At 43.4% G+C, this 15415-nt stretch overlaps 1 protein-coding gene across 1 annotated transcript in view; it reads left to right on the forward strand.

The window, feature by feature from the left end:
* The first annotated feature begins 1702 nt into the window (after positions 1-1702).
* The window catches only part of ABL1 (ABL proto-oncogene 1, non-receptor tyrosine kinase), a 138907-nt gene continuing 125194 nt past the window's right edge, over positions 1703-15415 (forward strand). The window contains exon 1 of the mRNA XM_052649675.1: positions 1703-3120. Within this exon, the coding sequence (XP_052505635.1) occupies positions 2985-3120 (136 nt within the window). The 5' untranslated portion in view covers positions 1703-2984. The remainder of the gene's footprint in view (positions 3121-15415) is intronic.

Consider the following 15415-nt stretch of genomic DNA (forward strand, 5'->3'; position numbering starts at 1 on the left):
TGTTGATGCTTGAAGACTGATGTATTAGCCAGGATGACGTTCATCAGCCAGACTACTCAGTGATAGAGCAAAGCTAACCCAGTTAACATCTAAATTCTGCTTCTGAATTTGCTTCACATTCAGTACCTCCAGGGAACTCTATTTTTACAAGCCAGTATCTATAAAATCAGCACCATTTCCCAATCCAGCAGAAATATTTCTAAAATACACAACTGAACATGCAACACCTATAATGCTACTGGTTTTCCCCTACTATCTGTAGCAATTTCTAAAATATCAACTAACGTTAGATCAACAGTTACTTGATATTGAATGGTACAAGAGAAAATTCAAGGCTTTGGAGTAGTATCAATCTGGGCTCAAATTGTCACATGACTAGGCCAGTGACCTTGAGTAACTCACATCTTACTTGGTTTTCTCATCTGTATACAGGGGATAACATTACTTGTGTTACTGGGCTACAATACAGTAAGGATTAAATGAGAATATGGTGTATGAAGAGCGGAAGACCATAGTGTAGATTAGGTGTGATGAGTGGATTCCCTTAGAGATGGGTATATCCTGGCAGGTTGCATTGCTCTGGGGAGACTTGGAGAGTGAAGAAGGGGACCAGGAGGGTACATTTTAGTTGCATAAAAATGGGTTATGGCATGTGTGGATCCGGTTGCATGGGTCATTAGCTAGTTCTGTAAACTCAAGTTTCGGCTAACATGTTTTCATGTGACTATGTGTACACCCCGGAAATTAGATACTGTAATCTTTTTCTACTGTTCCCCCCCACCTCCAGTTTTCTTGAGAAGAAGTTGACATACATCACTGGACAGTTTAAAGATTCTTTCTCACTCAAACACTTATGTTTATGCGATGCCTCCGAAAGGTTCTTAAAATGCTATTAATGAGTGGGCTCCCTGATACTCCAAAGAAACAATTCGTTAGCAATATGTCGATGCTCTCCAGTTGTTTATTTTTCTCTCGTTTTAATATTTATGCTGCTTGGCGTCAAGGTGGAAGTTGGGGGTGAGGGGCGGCAGTGGAGGCACCAAATAACCTCGGTTTCCTGGAGTGAACTAAATTCTCTCTCCTAAAGAAGCTCGAGGAAGCGATCCAACTCCGGTTTTGGGGAAATCCAATCCGCAGTTTTCCCCTTGCTTTGGTTCCTCGCCGGCCTTACCAACCCGCTAAGGGAGACATGGGCCAGCCGTGTGCGAGGCCGGCTAGAGTCCACCGGCTCCCAGGAGGGCGGGACCGACGCTCAGGAGCCGGGAGCAAAAGGCAAGGCTCGGGCGAGCGCGGGCGGGGGCGGGGGCGCCGCAGGACCACAAATCCCGGCTTGCCCCGCGGGCTACGCCGAAAGTGGTTGGCTGGGAGCTCTAGCCCCATCGGCCAATGGGATGCAGGACAGGGAGCTGACCCGGATTCTCGGGGACCAATGGCAGTGCAGGGGAGGCGGGAGCTTCCTTACCACTCACCTTGCCCCTCTGGAGAACCACATTTAACAGATCGTACGGGGCCAGGCCCTGGAGGGCAGGGGGACCAGAGCCGAAAGAAGCCGCAGCGTCTCCGAAAGCGGTGTCTGAAGGGTCCCGGTCCCCACGCGAGGCGCGCACCGGACGTCATCGGGAGGCGGGGCCGGGGCGGGGCCTGGCCTCGTTGTGGAGCGGCTAGTAATCCATCATGGCGGCCGCGGGGGTCGGTGACCGTCCCTGAGCAGCGCCGGAGCCGGAACCGGTTCCTCGGTCCTGCAGCTGAGGAGCCCGCCTTGCGTTGTCCACGGCTCCTACTTGGGCGGGGAGGCCGGGTCTTGCGACGGAGCCCGGGGGATGTGACTGCCTGGCAGCGGCGGCCCTAGCCACGTCCGGGCCCGGGGGAGGGGGGTGTCTCGGACAGAGACTCCCCCCCAGGCTCGGGGCAGCTGAGGCCGCCGGACCTCCTCCCGGTTCTATCCTCCACCCGCCTCCGGGGCCGCGAGAGCCCGTCGTCCCTTATCAGCTCCATCCCGGCTCTGGGACCCTGGGGTTGTGGTCTCTTTCCCCAGACCTGGGGACACCCCGTTTCCTGAGGCTTGGAGGAGCGTCGCCCCCCGGAGTAAGCCGCCCGTGCCCCCCGCCCCGGCAGCCTCCCTCTTTATCCCCGAGCCGCCCCTTAACTCCGAATCCCGGCCTCAAGTTTGGCCTCGGAGCGCCCCCCTCATTCAAATCCCTTCCCTGCTGTCAAGTGGCCTCCCCTCCCCAGCCCCCCAACGTTGCTCCCGTGAGCCTGTAATGCCCTGACTTCTTCCAATGTCACCTACGGCCCCCTCAGCCTCAGCCCAGCCAGAAACTTTAATGCAGAGGAAAAGTCTGGACTGGTTTCACAGGCCTTTTAAAAAGCGGACTTAAAAAGTTGCTGGCCATGCATTCCTTCTCGTCAGAGGGCCAGCTCTCGCTGAAGTCGGGGTGACCCGTGTCCTTTTCCGGAGAGCAGAGTAGATAAAAAGCAGGAGCGGCAGCTAGTGTGGCAGGAAATTTGTTGGAAGATGGAGACACCAAGATAGGGGGTGGGTGACTTCCCCAGGAAAAGTTCTGGAGGAGCATTCAAAGACCAATCCACGTTTCCTCGATGTGTGGAAATCGACACGACTTTAGCCTCACTGACCGTTGTACAGCATCCCCTGTGAATATTTCTGTTTAGGTTTTTCTCCTTGAAAGGGAGGAAACTTAGCCAGTAAAAGACACTTGAAATCCAGGAACTTGGAGGTCGCACTGCAGTTACATTACTTCGAATTGATAAACTGCGAATATAATCGGAACTCCTGTTTGCACACGTCAACCTAAAATCTTCACTTCCTTTTATTGTGGAAGATGTCTTGTGATTGACCTCAGTTACTGACTGGTGGAGATGCGGTGAATGTGAAATCCCACTTAAAGACCGTTTCCTTCTCAGCTCATTGATCATTCTGAAAGATCTTGAACCCTCTTCTGGAAAGGGGTGCCTATCCTTGCTTTATGGGGCAGCAGCCTGGAAAAGTTCTTGGGGACCAAAGGAGGCCAAGTCTGCCTGCCCTGCACTTTATCAAAGGAGCAGGCAAGAAGGAATCATCGAGGCATGGGGGTCCACACTGCAATGTTTTTGTGGAACACGGTGAGTGCTTCAAGATTTCTGGTCCTATTTTCCGCTTTGCCATGCGTAAGGAACTTTGGAACCACAGGGCTTGTGTTGGTTCCTTCCCGTTCTATTTAAAACTTCAGTTCCTCTAGGTATCTTTTAATCTCCGGTGGAACTTTCTTTGTATAAGAAAAAGTTACTTGATGACACTGGATGGCTTTATTCGAAGTCTTACTGCTTATTTCTTGCCTGATTCCCTATCTAATTCACCGTTGACCTTGGACAAGCCATTTTACTATTCCAGCTTCCTGAGGAGGTTGGACTTAGGGGATTTCTCAGGATCCATAGTCCATGATTCTGCTCTGACCTACGGCCTGGGCTCTTCCTTTCTCTGAGGTACATGGATCCTTCCCTGCTTTATCTGTGGGGAGCTTTCAATCTTATCCTCAAAGGGGTTTGTGCACTCGCCAGAGCTGAAAACCACAGGCCCTAGTTGGCACTAATAACCTTGATCTTTTCAGTCATAAGTAGAACTTGAAAATCCTCACTTTGGAGCTGTGTGGAAACAGCCTAGGGGAGGCCACATTCCTTGTGAACTGAGGAGCCCCAGCTTTCAGTGGTTTTACCTGAGACGGGGAGTAGTCCTTTCCTCAGAATGGAGCTTTTTCCTCCTCTCTGTTTCACATGACACTTGGGGCAAGAAAGGTTGTCTTTGACATTTTTATGAACACCACTGGCATTTGAGTGCTGACAGTGCATATTATTCTGGTCACGTCCAGTAATTCTGCGTGAAGTTTTAACGCTAAGGATCAGCTTAGACCGATGTCTGTGCCAGGGGCCAGCCACGCACCAATTAATTAGCATCCTGTTTGTACTGTCACAGCCTGACATTTTTCAGACCTAGTACTTATTTAAGTATCAGTCAAGCCCACCCACCCTCTGTAAGCAAATGGAAGACGTGTGCAAGTAGCATATACTTTGAAATTCAGTCACAAATACCCTTAACAACCTGTGACTGCAATAAACAAAGTTTTCTATTCAGTGAACTTGTATTTGACAATTGAGGTTTGATTTTCTAAATAATCTGGGTACTTGGATTTTACTTTTGCCTTGAAACACGAGTTGTATTTTAGCATTGGTTTTAGACAGGTAAAAATGTATTATGGTACTTCCCACGATCAAGATTTGTAACTGAATTATTTGCATTTCAACCAGTGATGATCCTGCAACCTTAGGTAGTGAAAATTGTTCAGTCTCTGAGTCACGTCCAACTTTCTCCATAGACTGCAGCTTGCAAGGCTTCCCTGTGCTTCACTGCCTCCCGGAGTTTGTTCATATTCATGTCCATTGAGCCAGTAATGCCATCCAGCCATCTCATCCTCTGCCACCCCCAGTGAAAACTGGTACAGACATTTTGGAGAGCTTTGACCAATCATATCTGAATTTAAGATGTACATAGCAGTGACCCAGTAATCTCACTTCTAGGAAGCTGTCCTAGCATGGAATAGTGTAGTGCCCTTGGTGTGCCTTTCACCCCTTCAGAGGGTCCAGAGGTGAAAACTTTTCACAAAAACACAATACTAAGATGTTGGGCTTCCCCAGTGGCTGAGCAATAAAGAGTCCACCAGCAATGCAGGAGTTGAGGGTTCTATCCCTGGGTCAGGAAGGTCTCCTGGAGAGGGAAATGGCAACCCATTCAAGTATTCTTGCCTGGAGAATCCCATGGACAGAGGAGCCTGGCGGGCTACAGTCCATGGGGTCACAGAGAGTTGGATATGACTGAGCTGACCTTAGCATGCACTCACACAAGACGTTATTTGCAATTTTTGCAGTAATGGTGCAAAAGTAATGCAGCTTCTAAGCATGAATCAAGGTTGTGGCAACTAACCATAGTAGCCATTGTGTTCTTCATGCCACGCACTCATAGTAAACTAGTAAAAATACATACATAGGTATATTTTTTGGTTTTCACTTAAGGATGTTCCTGATGAAAGAGCAAAAAGTATTAATTTTATCAGTTCTCAAGTGTTATGTATACATCTTTGTAATCTTCACTGAAGGAACTGGAAAGTACTTCTGTGTGCTGTTTGTCTCTAGGAAGAGCTTTGGGCAGTGGTTAGTTCAAGCCGAACTTGCTGCTTTTTCATAGACTACCATTTTTACTGACAAACTGTGGTTATTCAGATTTTAAAAATGTATTAAAAAGTGTTTCAAGGAGAACAGCTGGTGGTGTCTGTTGTCAATGAAAACATCTTTGCTTTCCAGCAACAATTAGGGTTTTGGAAAACTTGTATCTGCTCCTGTGAAGTAGAGATTGGTGGTAATATTTATAAACACACTATTTTGATATCTTATAATGGAATACATTATTTGGAAGACCTGCATGATTCAGTGAACTGATATTTTATAAATGACAACACATGATGTTATAAAGTCAAGCACAGGTAAAAAAGATTCATTCAAGGGGCAAGATGGACCATTGAATTTTAATGTAACAATACAAATATTAATGGATAAGAGTTTTAGATTCTGTATCAAAACTAGCCTTTAGGAAACTACCACTTACTGAGTTTGGTGTAGCTTCAAAGAACAGTATCTACAGTTATCTACAAACGGGGGTAAACAAGGCATTTCCCAGTGAAAATAAACATGTTCATTTTTAGGTGAAAAAATGAATAATTTAAAATTTTCAGTTTAAATTTATACTATAGTAAATATTGATGAGATAATCTATATAAATAAAAGCACTCTGGGGTTCTGTTTAGTTTTCAAGAGTGTAAAGAGGTCGTGAGAAAAGTTTTTAAACTATTGCTATAGAAAGTGTATCAAGAAGTCATGTAGGGGAGTGAGCAAACAAACAGAAATAGGAAATCACATAAGGATGTTTATTGCCAACATACTGTAAATGCCAACACGGAAAGCTGTCCATGTAATGGTAAGTGGAAAAAAGCAATTTGGGGATCAGTCTGCATGGTGTGGCCCCATTTTTGTAAAACAAAAATTAGCTATTTATTTGTTCATGTACAGAAAAAAGTATAGAAGCATTTAGACTGACATAATTGTTAATCTTTAGGGAATTGGGAGTTAGGTGGAATAGCAGAAAACTTTCACTTTTCACTTTGCATTTGTGATGTTTCAGACTTTTTACAACAAATTTGTTCTATTTTGTAATACCCAAATTAGGAGGGTCTAAAGAACAAATTGATGACATCTCAACCAAATAGTCAGTTCTTTGTAATAAATATTGTTTAATGAAAGAAATTGCCTAGATCATGTTTTAACTGAAGACAAGTGAATTTCTTTGGACTTTGGGTATACTTTTCCCAGGGGAGCAAATAGTTCTTGATCTCTCACAGGCTGATCTTTCTAGAGTTGGTTAATATCCATATAGTTTGGATTAAAAAACTTGCAGCCGTTACATACAGTGTTGGACCAGACATGACTCTGGAAGCCAAGAATAATGTTGTGTGGTGTGGTGGTGGTGATGAACCTGAATGGAATGGGCAGCTGGCAGCTTTTTGCTAGGATTATTCAGGTCAAAGGGCTAGCCATATGTACAGGCAACGGGGGGGAAGGAAACCATGGTATTGTTTCATGGACCTTCTGTTCCTTCCAAATTTCAGTGTCTTGACTAAAAATTCACTTTTGTGAAACTTGGTAAAACAGGATTGAAAGCATTCCCTAGTAAACTTGTTTACCTTAATGTGTCCTTCTTTTCTCAGCAAATTTTTATTGAGCTCACACTATGTGTTTTAGTCATTGGTGATACATTAGTGGGTAAAAGCACCTCCCTGCCCTCCTCAAACTTACATTCTAGTTGGTGGGGTTGTTGTTCATTGTTCAGTCGCTAAATGGTGTTTGACTCTTTGTGACCCCATGGCCTACAGCATAGCAGGCTTCCTTGCCTTTTACCATCTCCCGGAGCTTGCCCAAACTCATGTCCATTGAGTCAGTGATGCCATCCAACCATCTCATCCTCTGTCGCCTCCTTTTGCTCCTGCCCTCAATCTTTGCCAGCATCAGGGTTTTTTCCAGTGAGTCAGCTCTTCACATCAGGTGGCCAAAGTATTGGAGCTTCAGCTTTAGCATCAGTCCTTCCAATGAATATTTAGGGTTGATTTCCTTTAGGATTGACTAGTTTGATCTCCTTCCTGTCCAAGGGACTCTCAAGAGTCTTCTCTAGCACCACAATTCAAAAACTTCAATTCTTTGGCATTCAGCCTTCTTACTGGTCCAACTCTCACATCCATACATGACTACTGGAAAAACTGTAGTTTTGACTATACGGACCCTTGTCAACCAAGTGATGTCTCTGCTTTTTAATATGCTGTCTAGGTTTCTCATAGCTTTTCTTCCAAGGAGCAAGCATCTTTTCATTCCATGGCTGCAGTCACCATCTGCAGTGATTTTGGAGCCCCAGAAAATAAAACCTGCCACTGTTTCTACTTTTTTCCCATCTATTTTTCATGAAGTAATGGGACTAGCTGCCGTGGTCTTTGATTTTTTAATGTTGAGTTTGAAGCCAGCTTTTTCACTCTCCTTTTTCACCCTCATCAAGAGGCTCTTTAGTTCCTCATCACTTTCTGTCATTAGAGTGGTTTTATTTGCATATCTGAGGTTGTTGCTATTTCTCTTGGCAGTCTTGATTCCAGCCTGTGATTCATCCAGCCCAGCATTTCACATGATGTACTCTGCATATAACTTACATAAGCAGAGTGACAATATACAGCAAAACCTTTCCCAGTTTTGAACCAGTCCTTTGTTCCATGTCCGGTTCTAACTGTTGCTTTTTGACCTGCATACAGGTTTCTCAGACAGCAGCTTATGTGGTCTGGTGTTCCCATCTCTACGAATTTCTTGTTGTTTTTTTCATCTCTAAGAATATTCATAGTTTGTTGTGATCCATACAATCAAAGGCTTTAGCATAGTCAATGAAGTAGAAGTAGATGTTTTTCTGGAATTCCCTTGCTTTCTCTATGATCCCGTGGATGTTGGCAATTTGATCTCTGGTTCCTGTGCCTTTTCTAAATTCAGCTTGTACATCTGTAAGTTCTTGGTTCACATACTGCTGGAGCCTAGTTTGAAGGATTTTGAGCATTACCTTGCTAGCATGTGAGATGAGCACAATTGTGTGATAGCTGGAACATTCTTTGGCATTGGCTTTCTTTGGGATTGGAATGAAAACTGACCTTTTCCAGTTCTGTGGCCACTGCTGAGTTTTCCAAATTTGTTGGCATATTGAGTGCAGCACTTTAACAGCATCTTCTTTTAGGATCTGAAATAGCTCAGCTGGAATTCCATCACCTCCACTAGCTTTGTTCGTGGTAATGCTTCCTAAGGTCCACTTAAATTCACACTCCAGGATGTCTGGCTCTAGGTGAGTGATCATACCATTGTGGTTATCTGGATCTGGTTAAAAGGATCATTAAGACCTTTTTTGTATAGTTCTGTGTATTAATGCCACCTCTTAATCTCTTCTGCTTCTGTTAGTTTTTTGCTATTTCTGTCCTTTATTTTGGCCATCTTTGTGTGAAAAGTTCCCTTGTATCTTCAGTTTTCTTGAAGAGATCTCTGCTGCTGCTAAGTTGCTTCAGTTGTGTCTGACTCTGTGCAACCCCATAGATGGTAGCCCACCCGGCTCTCCTATCCATGGGATTTTCCAGGCAAGAGTACTGGAGTGGGCTGCCATTGCCTTCTCCGTGAAGAGGTCTCTAGTCTTTCCCATTGTATTGTTTTCCTCTATTTCTTTGCATTGTTCACTTAAGAAGGCTTTCTTGTCTCTCCTTGCTGTTCTCTGTTGACTGTATCATTCCATTTCTCCTTTTTGCTTTCACTTTTCTCAGCTATTTGTAAGGTCTCCTCAGACAGCCATTTCACCTTCTTGCATTTCTTTCTCTTTGGGATGGTTTTGGTCACTGCCTCCTGTATAATGTTATGAACCTCTGTCCATATTTCTTCAGGCACTCTGTCTACCAGGTCTAGTCCCTTGAATCTATTCATTATCTCCACCGTATACTCATAAGGGATTTGACATAGGTCATACCTGAATGGTCTAGTGGTTTTCCCTACTTTCTTCCATTTAAGCCTGAATTTGGCAATAAGGAGCTCAGCACCAGCAACAAGTAAAACATAGAGTTGCTGAGGAGCTGAATAACAGAAAAGGGGACAGGGAATGCTAGGGGGTGACTTTAGTTAGGGTGGCCAGAGAGGCTCTTTGAGAAGGTGGGGTTTGAATAAAGACCTAAAGAGGAAGGTGAGGGAGCAAGCCATGGAAATAATGGCTTTCAGGCAGGAGGGGAATCAAGGCGTATGGGGGCCCTAGGTAGAGCTTGCTTAGCAGGTTCAAGAAGCCCAGAGTACCTGGAGCAGAGAGAGTGAAGGAGGGTTGCAGGAGATGAAATGAGGGAGCCGGGAGGTTGGCTGGAGAAGAAAGTGGCCTTGTCCGTTTCAAGGATTTTGGCTTTTCCTCGTGTGGTCTTGGGAGAATTTCGAGAGAGGAGGACCACAGCCTGATTCATGCTGTAATGCAGTCTCTGGCTGCTTCGTCCTGAAGGGGAGCCGAGGAGGCAGGTTCGAGTCCACCGGCTGTTGATGGCACTAGTCTGGGTGAGAATGGCGCTGGCTTGGTCAGGGCGGCGGTGGCTGCGGTCAAGGAGTCAGATTCTGTGAGTATCTGAAGGCTGTCCTGACTAGATTTGTTCTTAGATGTGGGATGTGAGAGAAGTCAGGGGTCCGGGGACTGAGTGACTGGAAACATGGAGTTGCCTTTTCCTGAAATGGGAGCCAGAGGGTGGGAGGGTGAGGAAGCGGCGACCACCTGGAGCTGCTGCTTGCGCTCGCTGGGTGTGAGGTGCCTGTGCGTGGGTATGTCAGATATGCATACATGCATGCTCCAAGCTTGAGTTCAGGGAAGCACTCCAGGCTGGAGAGGGAACCTGAGGGTCACCAGGTTCTCGATGGTATTTAAAGCTACGAGCGTGGATGACATCCCCAAGGGATAACCTCTGTGTGTGTTTCACATAAGCAAGGTGCCGTTCGGTAGTTGATGAAGTTAAGACTTGACGCCTTTATGTAGGATTAGTTTGAATTTTTTTTTTCTTTTGTGGGAGTCAAGGTGGTGATATTCAAAATTTTATAAGAGAATGATTTTAACTCATGTTTAAGTTTTAAATCCCATTTCTCTAGGTTTTTCCACCTTAAATCAGAAAGTTGCAGAGTTTAAAAAAAATTTGCACACAAGTTTTCCTGTTTTTCTTGGTAGTAAATGTTTTTAATATAAAATCATTTCAATTTGTAAAGCTTTGAATGCTTTTCTAGTTAGTACTTTTTAAAATTGAAGGTTTTTTTTCTCTAAATTATTTCTAGATTTTCTAATTTTTAAGTTAGTACATTCTATGTCTTTCAGGGTATTACTTATTTAATTTGTACATATCAGATGTTTTATTATGAGCTTAACTGAAAAATGATTATAAGAAATTATTTACTCTCAGTTTAAAACTATTTCACTGTTTTCAAATAAAACTTTATGCAAGGTAATCAAATAGGAACTTGATAGAGCAACAGTATAGTTCTTACTATTGTTAAATTACACTGTGTAACCGTACGGGTTAGGAGGTGGGAAAAAGAACAGCTGTTGAGTCTTATAGGTTTTGAAGTTCAGTCAGCTCTTTAAATAAAGGGGTTGTTTGGAAAGATTATATCATGTACTTTATGTTAGGGATTGGGGTTGTGAAACATGAACTAAGATGCAAAATTGTATGTGTGTACATTTCTTCAGGCATCCTGTTATTTTTCATAGTCTAATACATTTTGTATGGCTTTGTTTTTCGTAAAATCTTATTCCCCATTTTTTTTTAAAAAAACTTATTTTTGGCATTACAAGTAAGTTTTTAAAAAATTTTATTTACCTATTATTTATTTTGGCCAAATTATTTTTGGCTGCACTGGGTCTTCGTTGCTGCATGCTGGCTTTCTCATTAAAGCCTCACCTGGCTTTAATTGCAGCAGGTGAGGGCTACTCTCTATTTGCAGCCCACGGACTTCCCATTGCGGTGGTTTGTGGAGCGCTCTAGACACTCGGGTTTGAGCAGCTGCAGCTCCAGGGCTCCAGAGCACAGGCCCAGTAGCTGGGGCGCGTGGGTTTAGTTGCTCTGCGGCACATGGGATCTTCCCGGAACAGGGATCAAACTCATGTGCCCTGCACTGGCAGGTGGATTCTTTACCACTGAGCCACCAGCGAAGTCCCTTGTTCCCCCTTTTAAGAAATAAGCTAATAATGTAGAAGAAAATAGAAAATTCAGAAAACAGAAAAATGGGATTAGTAACGGAGGATGATCAAAGATGAATTAACTGAAAGAGTTTTTACCTTCTTTAAATGAAGCAACCTAGCAAAGAAAATAATAGAAATTGGAGAAAAGAAGAAATCACTTTGTATTGTTTAGGGACTTTGCCTGTGCCACAGATCTCCATGTGATAACCACTGGTGTGTTGTGAAGTGTGTTGCAAAGAGATGCATTTAATGAGTGGGAGGGAAAAGGACGAGTTAACATGATTGAGTTGGGAATTATACCCATAGGAGTATGTCAGGCATATTATCTGAGTCTATGGGCTAAAAAGATTAAGACCGCTACTTAGAAGATGAGCTGCAGTAAGGGGAAGCACTCCCTTAGGGCCTTCTGTGTACATCTTCTGTGTGGTGGTTGTGCCCCGGACATCACTTTTCTGTGTGTTCAAAACCCATCTGCCTTTCAGCACTCTGCTTGACTCCCTCCTCCTTCTTAAAGGCAGATTTTGATGTGTTGTTTTTAAAGTGTTTAATTCCCAGATATTTGGGACAGTCTAGATATCTTACTGATTTCAAACTTAATTCCATGTCATCAGAGAACATCCTCTGTAAAACTTGCAGTCTTTTGACATTTACTGAGATTAATTTTATGGCCCAGCCTTTGACCTGTCTTACTGAATGTTCCATTTCTACTTGAAAAGAATATGTGTTCTGCAGTTGTTGGTTGTAACTTTCTGTAAATGTGAATTAGATCAAGTTGGTTGACAGTGTTGTCTAAAATCTTCTACAGCCTTACCTATTTTGTGTATACTTATTTTATTTGTACTTTTGCTCAGTTTCTTTTTTGGTGTGTTTTGTTGCCGATCCTCAGATGTTAAAAATCACAGCTACGATAGGTTGGGGGTTTTTTTGCTTTTAATTCTATCTTAAAAATTTTTTTTTTTTTTAAGCTTTAAAACCTTTTATTAGAAAACAAAGATGGTGGGGGAGCAGGGGGTAACTAAGCATTTAATTAAAGAAGCCAGGAAAGCAGAGTAATCCCACAGTACACAAAAGAAGAAGAGTGGCAAGAATAAAAACACAAGCTGAGAGATGGAAATGATCAAAAATGCCGCAAGCTGGGACTCCGCTGGTGGTCCAGTGGCTGAGCATCTTCCTGCCAACGTAGGGGACTCAGGTTTGATCCCTGGTCCTGGAAGATGCCATGGAGCAACTAAGCCCGTGCATCACAACTCCTGAGCCACCTCGCCTAGGGCCCGTGCACCCCAGTGAAGAGTAGTCCCTGCTCACTGCGACTAGTGCAAGCCCACTTGCAACAGCAAAGACCCAGCACAGCCAAATAAGTAAATAAATCGACAAAAAATTTTAAAATGTACCAAAAGCTGACTTTGAAAGAAATTTATCAAACAGGCAAACATCTAGTGAGATTGATGAAGAAAAAGAAAAGGCATATAAGGGCAATATTTAGAATGAAAATGTAACTATAGATATTCTGTTAGTTTTCATGTCATATAGTTTGAAACTCTGTTAAGTCACCAGACTTTTTTTTTTCCTATTTTTCAGTTGAGATACTTTCTGTTGATCTACAAGTTCACTAACTTCCTGCAGTTTCTAATCTTCAGTTTCTTTAAAATTTTCATGTCAGATATAATCAGTTTAAATTCTGAAATTTCCATTTGGTTCTTTTTTATAGTTTGAATTTTTCTATTGAGATTCACCATCTTTTCACTCATTAGGTCCATCTTTTCCTCCAGATTCTTGAAGGTAGAGACCTGTCTGTTAATTCAAATATCTGGGTCAAGTGAAAGTGAAAAGTGAAAGTCACTCAGTCATGTTCGACTCTTTGCAACCCCAGGGACTATACAGTCCATGGAACTCTTCAGGCCAGAATACTGGAGTGGGGTAGCCTTTCCTTTCTCCAGGGGATCTTCCCCACCCAGGGATCGAACCCAGGTTTCCTGCACTGCATGCCGATTCATTACCAGCTGAGCCACAGGGGAAGCCCAGTCTGGTTCATCTTGGGGTCTATTTTGATTGATTGCTTTTCCCCTGCCTTAGGAGTCACATTTTCCTGCTTCTTTGCATGTTTAATTATTTTTGATTATGTATCAGACATGTGCATGTTACACTGTAGGGATTTTCAATACTTTAGAGAGGTTTTCATTTTGCTCTGACAGGCGGTTAAGTTACTGACATGTTCTTTTGGCCCCGTAGGTGGTTTGTATTTTGTTAGAGTGAGTCTGTTTTTGGATTTATCCTTAGTCCAGAGGCAAGGCCCTTACTTTAGAGGACATTCTTGATGCTAATGCTTGACTTTTCTGGAATCTGGTGTTTAGCAAGGTCTCTCCGCTCTGGACTGGCTGCGCGTGCATGTTTCGGGCCCCGTGAAATCTTGGTACTTGTGTTCTCTGCTCACTCTCGCAGCCGACGCTGCCTGTTGAGCCTTATGGAATGTCACCTTGCACGTGCGTCAGCCACCTGCTGTTGTCTGACGCTTTCCGCTTCCCAAAGCCTCCACCTCTCGGATGTCCTGCCTGCAGTTCTAGTTGCCTCAGCAGTCTGGAGTCCAGGCTGTCTTCTGCAGTTCACTGGGACTGCTGCTGTCGGCTTGGGTGCCATCGTCTCCCTGCACCATGGTTGGGAAAGTGCCCCGTGCAGGAAGTCGGAGCGTCCCTGCTGTCTTCCTCTTCTCTAAGGGTCACCGCCCTGCCTGCTGTCTTATGCTTGAAAACGGTTGTCTCCTTTATTTTGTTCAGTTTTGCATTTGCTTAGGGTGAAAGGATATCTGATACTGCACTGTGGCCAGAAGCAGAGGCTCAGGTCTACAGGTTTTTCAACCCGAGCAGTATATATCTATGTAGATTTCTGTGCTTTGATAGCTTCTTTCATTCCACGTTATTTTTGTAAGATTCATCCATGTTGTTGCAGGTATTGGTAGTTTGTTCATTTTCATTGTTAATTAGTATTCTGGTCTATAAATGTTCAAAAATTTATTTGCACATGCTGTTATTGATGGCCATGCAGATTATTTTCAGTTTTAGCTACTTACAAATAATGCTTCTACGAACGTTCTTATTATGTACCCAGAAGTGGAATCGCTTGTTTACACGGTATAGGCATGTTCCCCGTCAAAAGAGCTTTCCAGTCTTTGCATCAGTGTCGTTCCCAGCAGCAGTAGAGGAGACTAAGTTTCTTTACATTCTTGTCAAACCTTGATACTGTCAGTGTTTTAAATGTCCGCTTTTCATGGAACTCTGCAGTAGTGTCTCATTGTGGTTTTAATTTGAACTTTTTTTGTAACTCATGATATTAAGTACCTCTTCAGATGTTTATTGGCTATTTGGATATCACGCATATATACACATACATATATGTGTTTCTTACTGATTCATAGGAATTGTTTCTATATTCTCAATCACTTTTTGAATGCATTTATTGCAAGTATCTTCTCATACTTTGTGGCTTGTCTTTTTTTTTTTTTTCTGTTATTCTCTTAATGGTATCTTTAATGAACCAAAGTTCTTAATTCTAATGTTCAATTTAACAGTCTTTATGATTAGTGCTTTTTTTTGGGTCCTATACAAGAAATATTTGTCCACCCCAAGGTCATGGAGAAGTTTTATTCTATTACCTTTCGTATTTAGACCTATAGTTCACTTGAAATTGATTTTCTCTATGTAGAGACAATGGTTTGTTCCCCTCGCCCCATATTTAACTAGTTCTTTAACTGAGAAGAACGTCTGCTGCTGCATAAATCAGGCGTCCACGTGTGTTTAGGTCTGTGTGGGGATTGCTTACTTATATGTTCTATTTGTCTGTCCTGGCATCAGTGTCAGGAAGTCTTAAACACTGTAGCTTTAAAGTAAGTCTTAATAGCCAGTGGAGTATGGAGAAGGAAATGGCAGCCCACTCCAGTATCCTTGCCTGGAGAACCCCACGGACAGAGGAGCCTGGGGGACTACAGTCCGTGGGGCCGCAAAGAGACGCACAGGACTGAAGCAACTTAGCCCAGAGTTAGACTTGTTCTTCGGGATTGCCTTGGCTATT

Source organism: Budorcas taxicolor, chromosome 11, assembly GCF_023091745.1.
Source record: "Budorcas taxicolor isolate Tak-1 chromosome 11, Takin1.1, whole genome shotgun sequence".
Lineage (NCBI taxonomy): Eukaryota > Metazoa > Chordata > Mammalia > Artiodactyla > Bovidae > Budorcas > Budorcas taxicolor.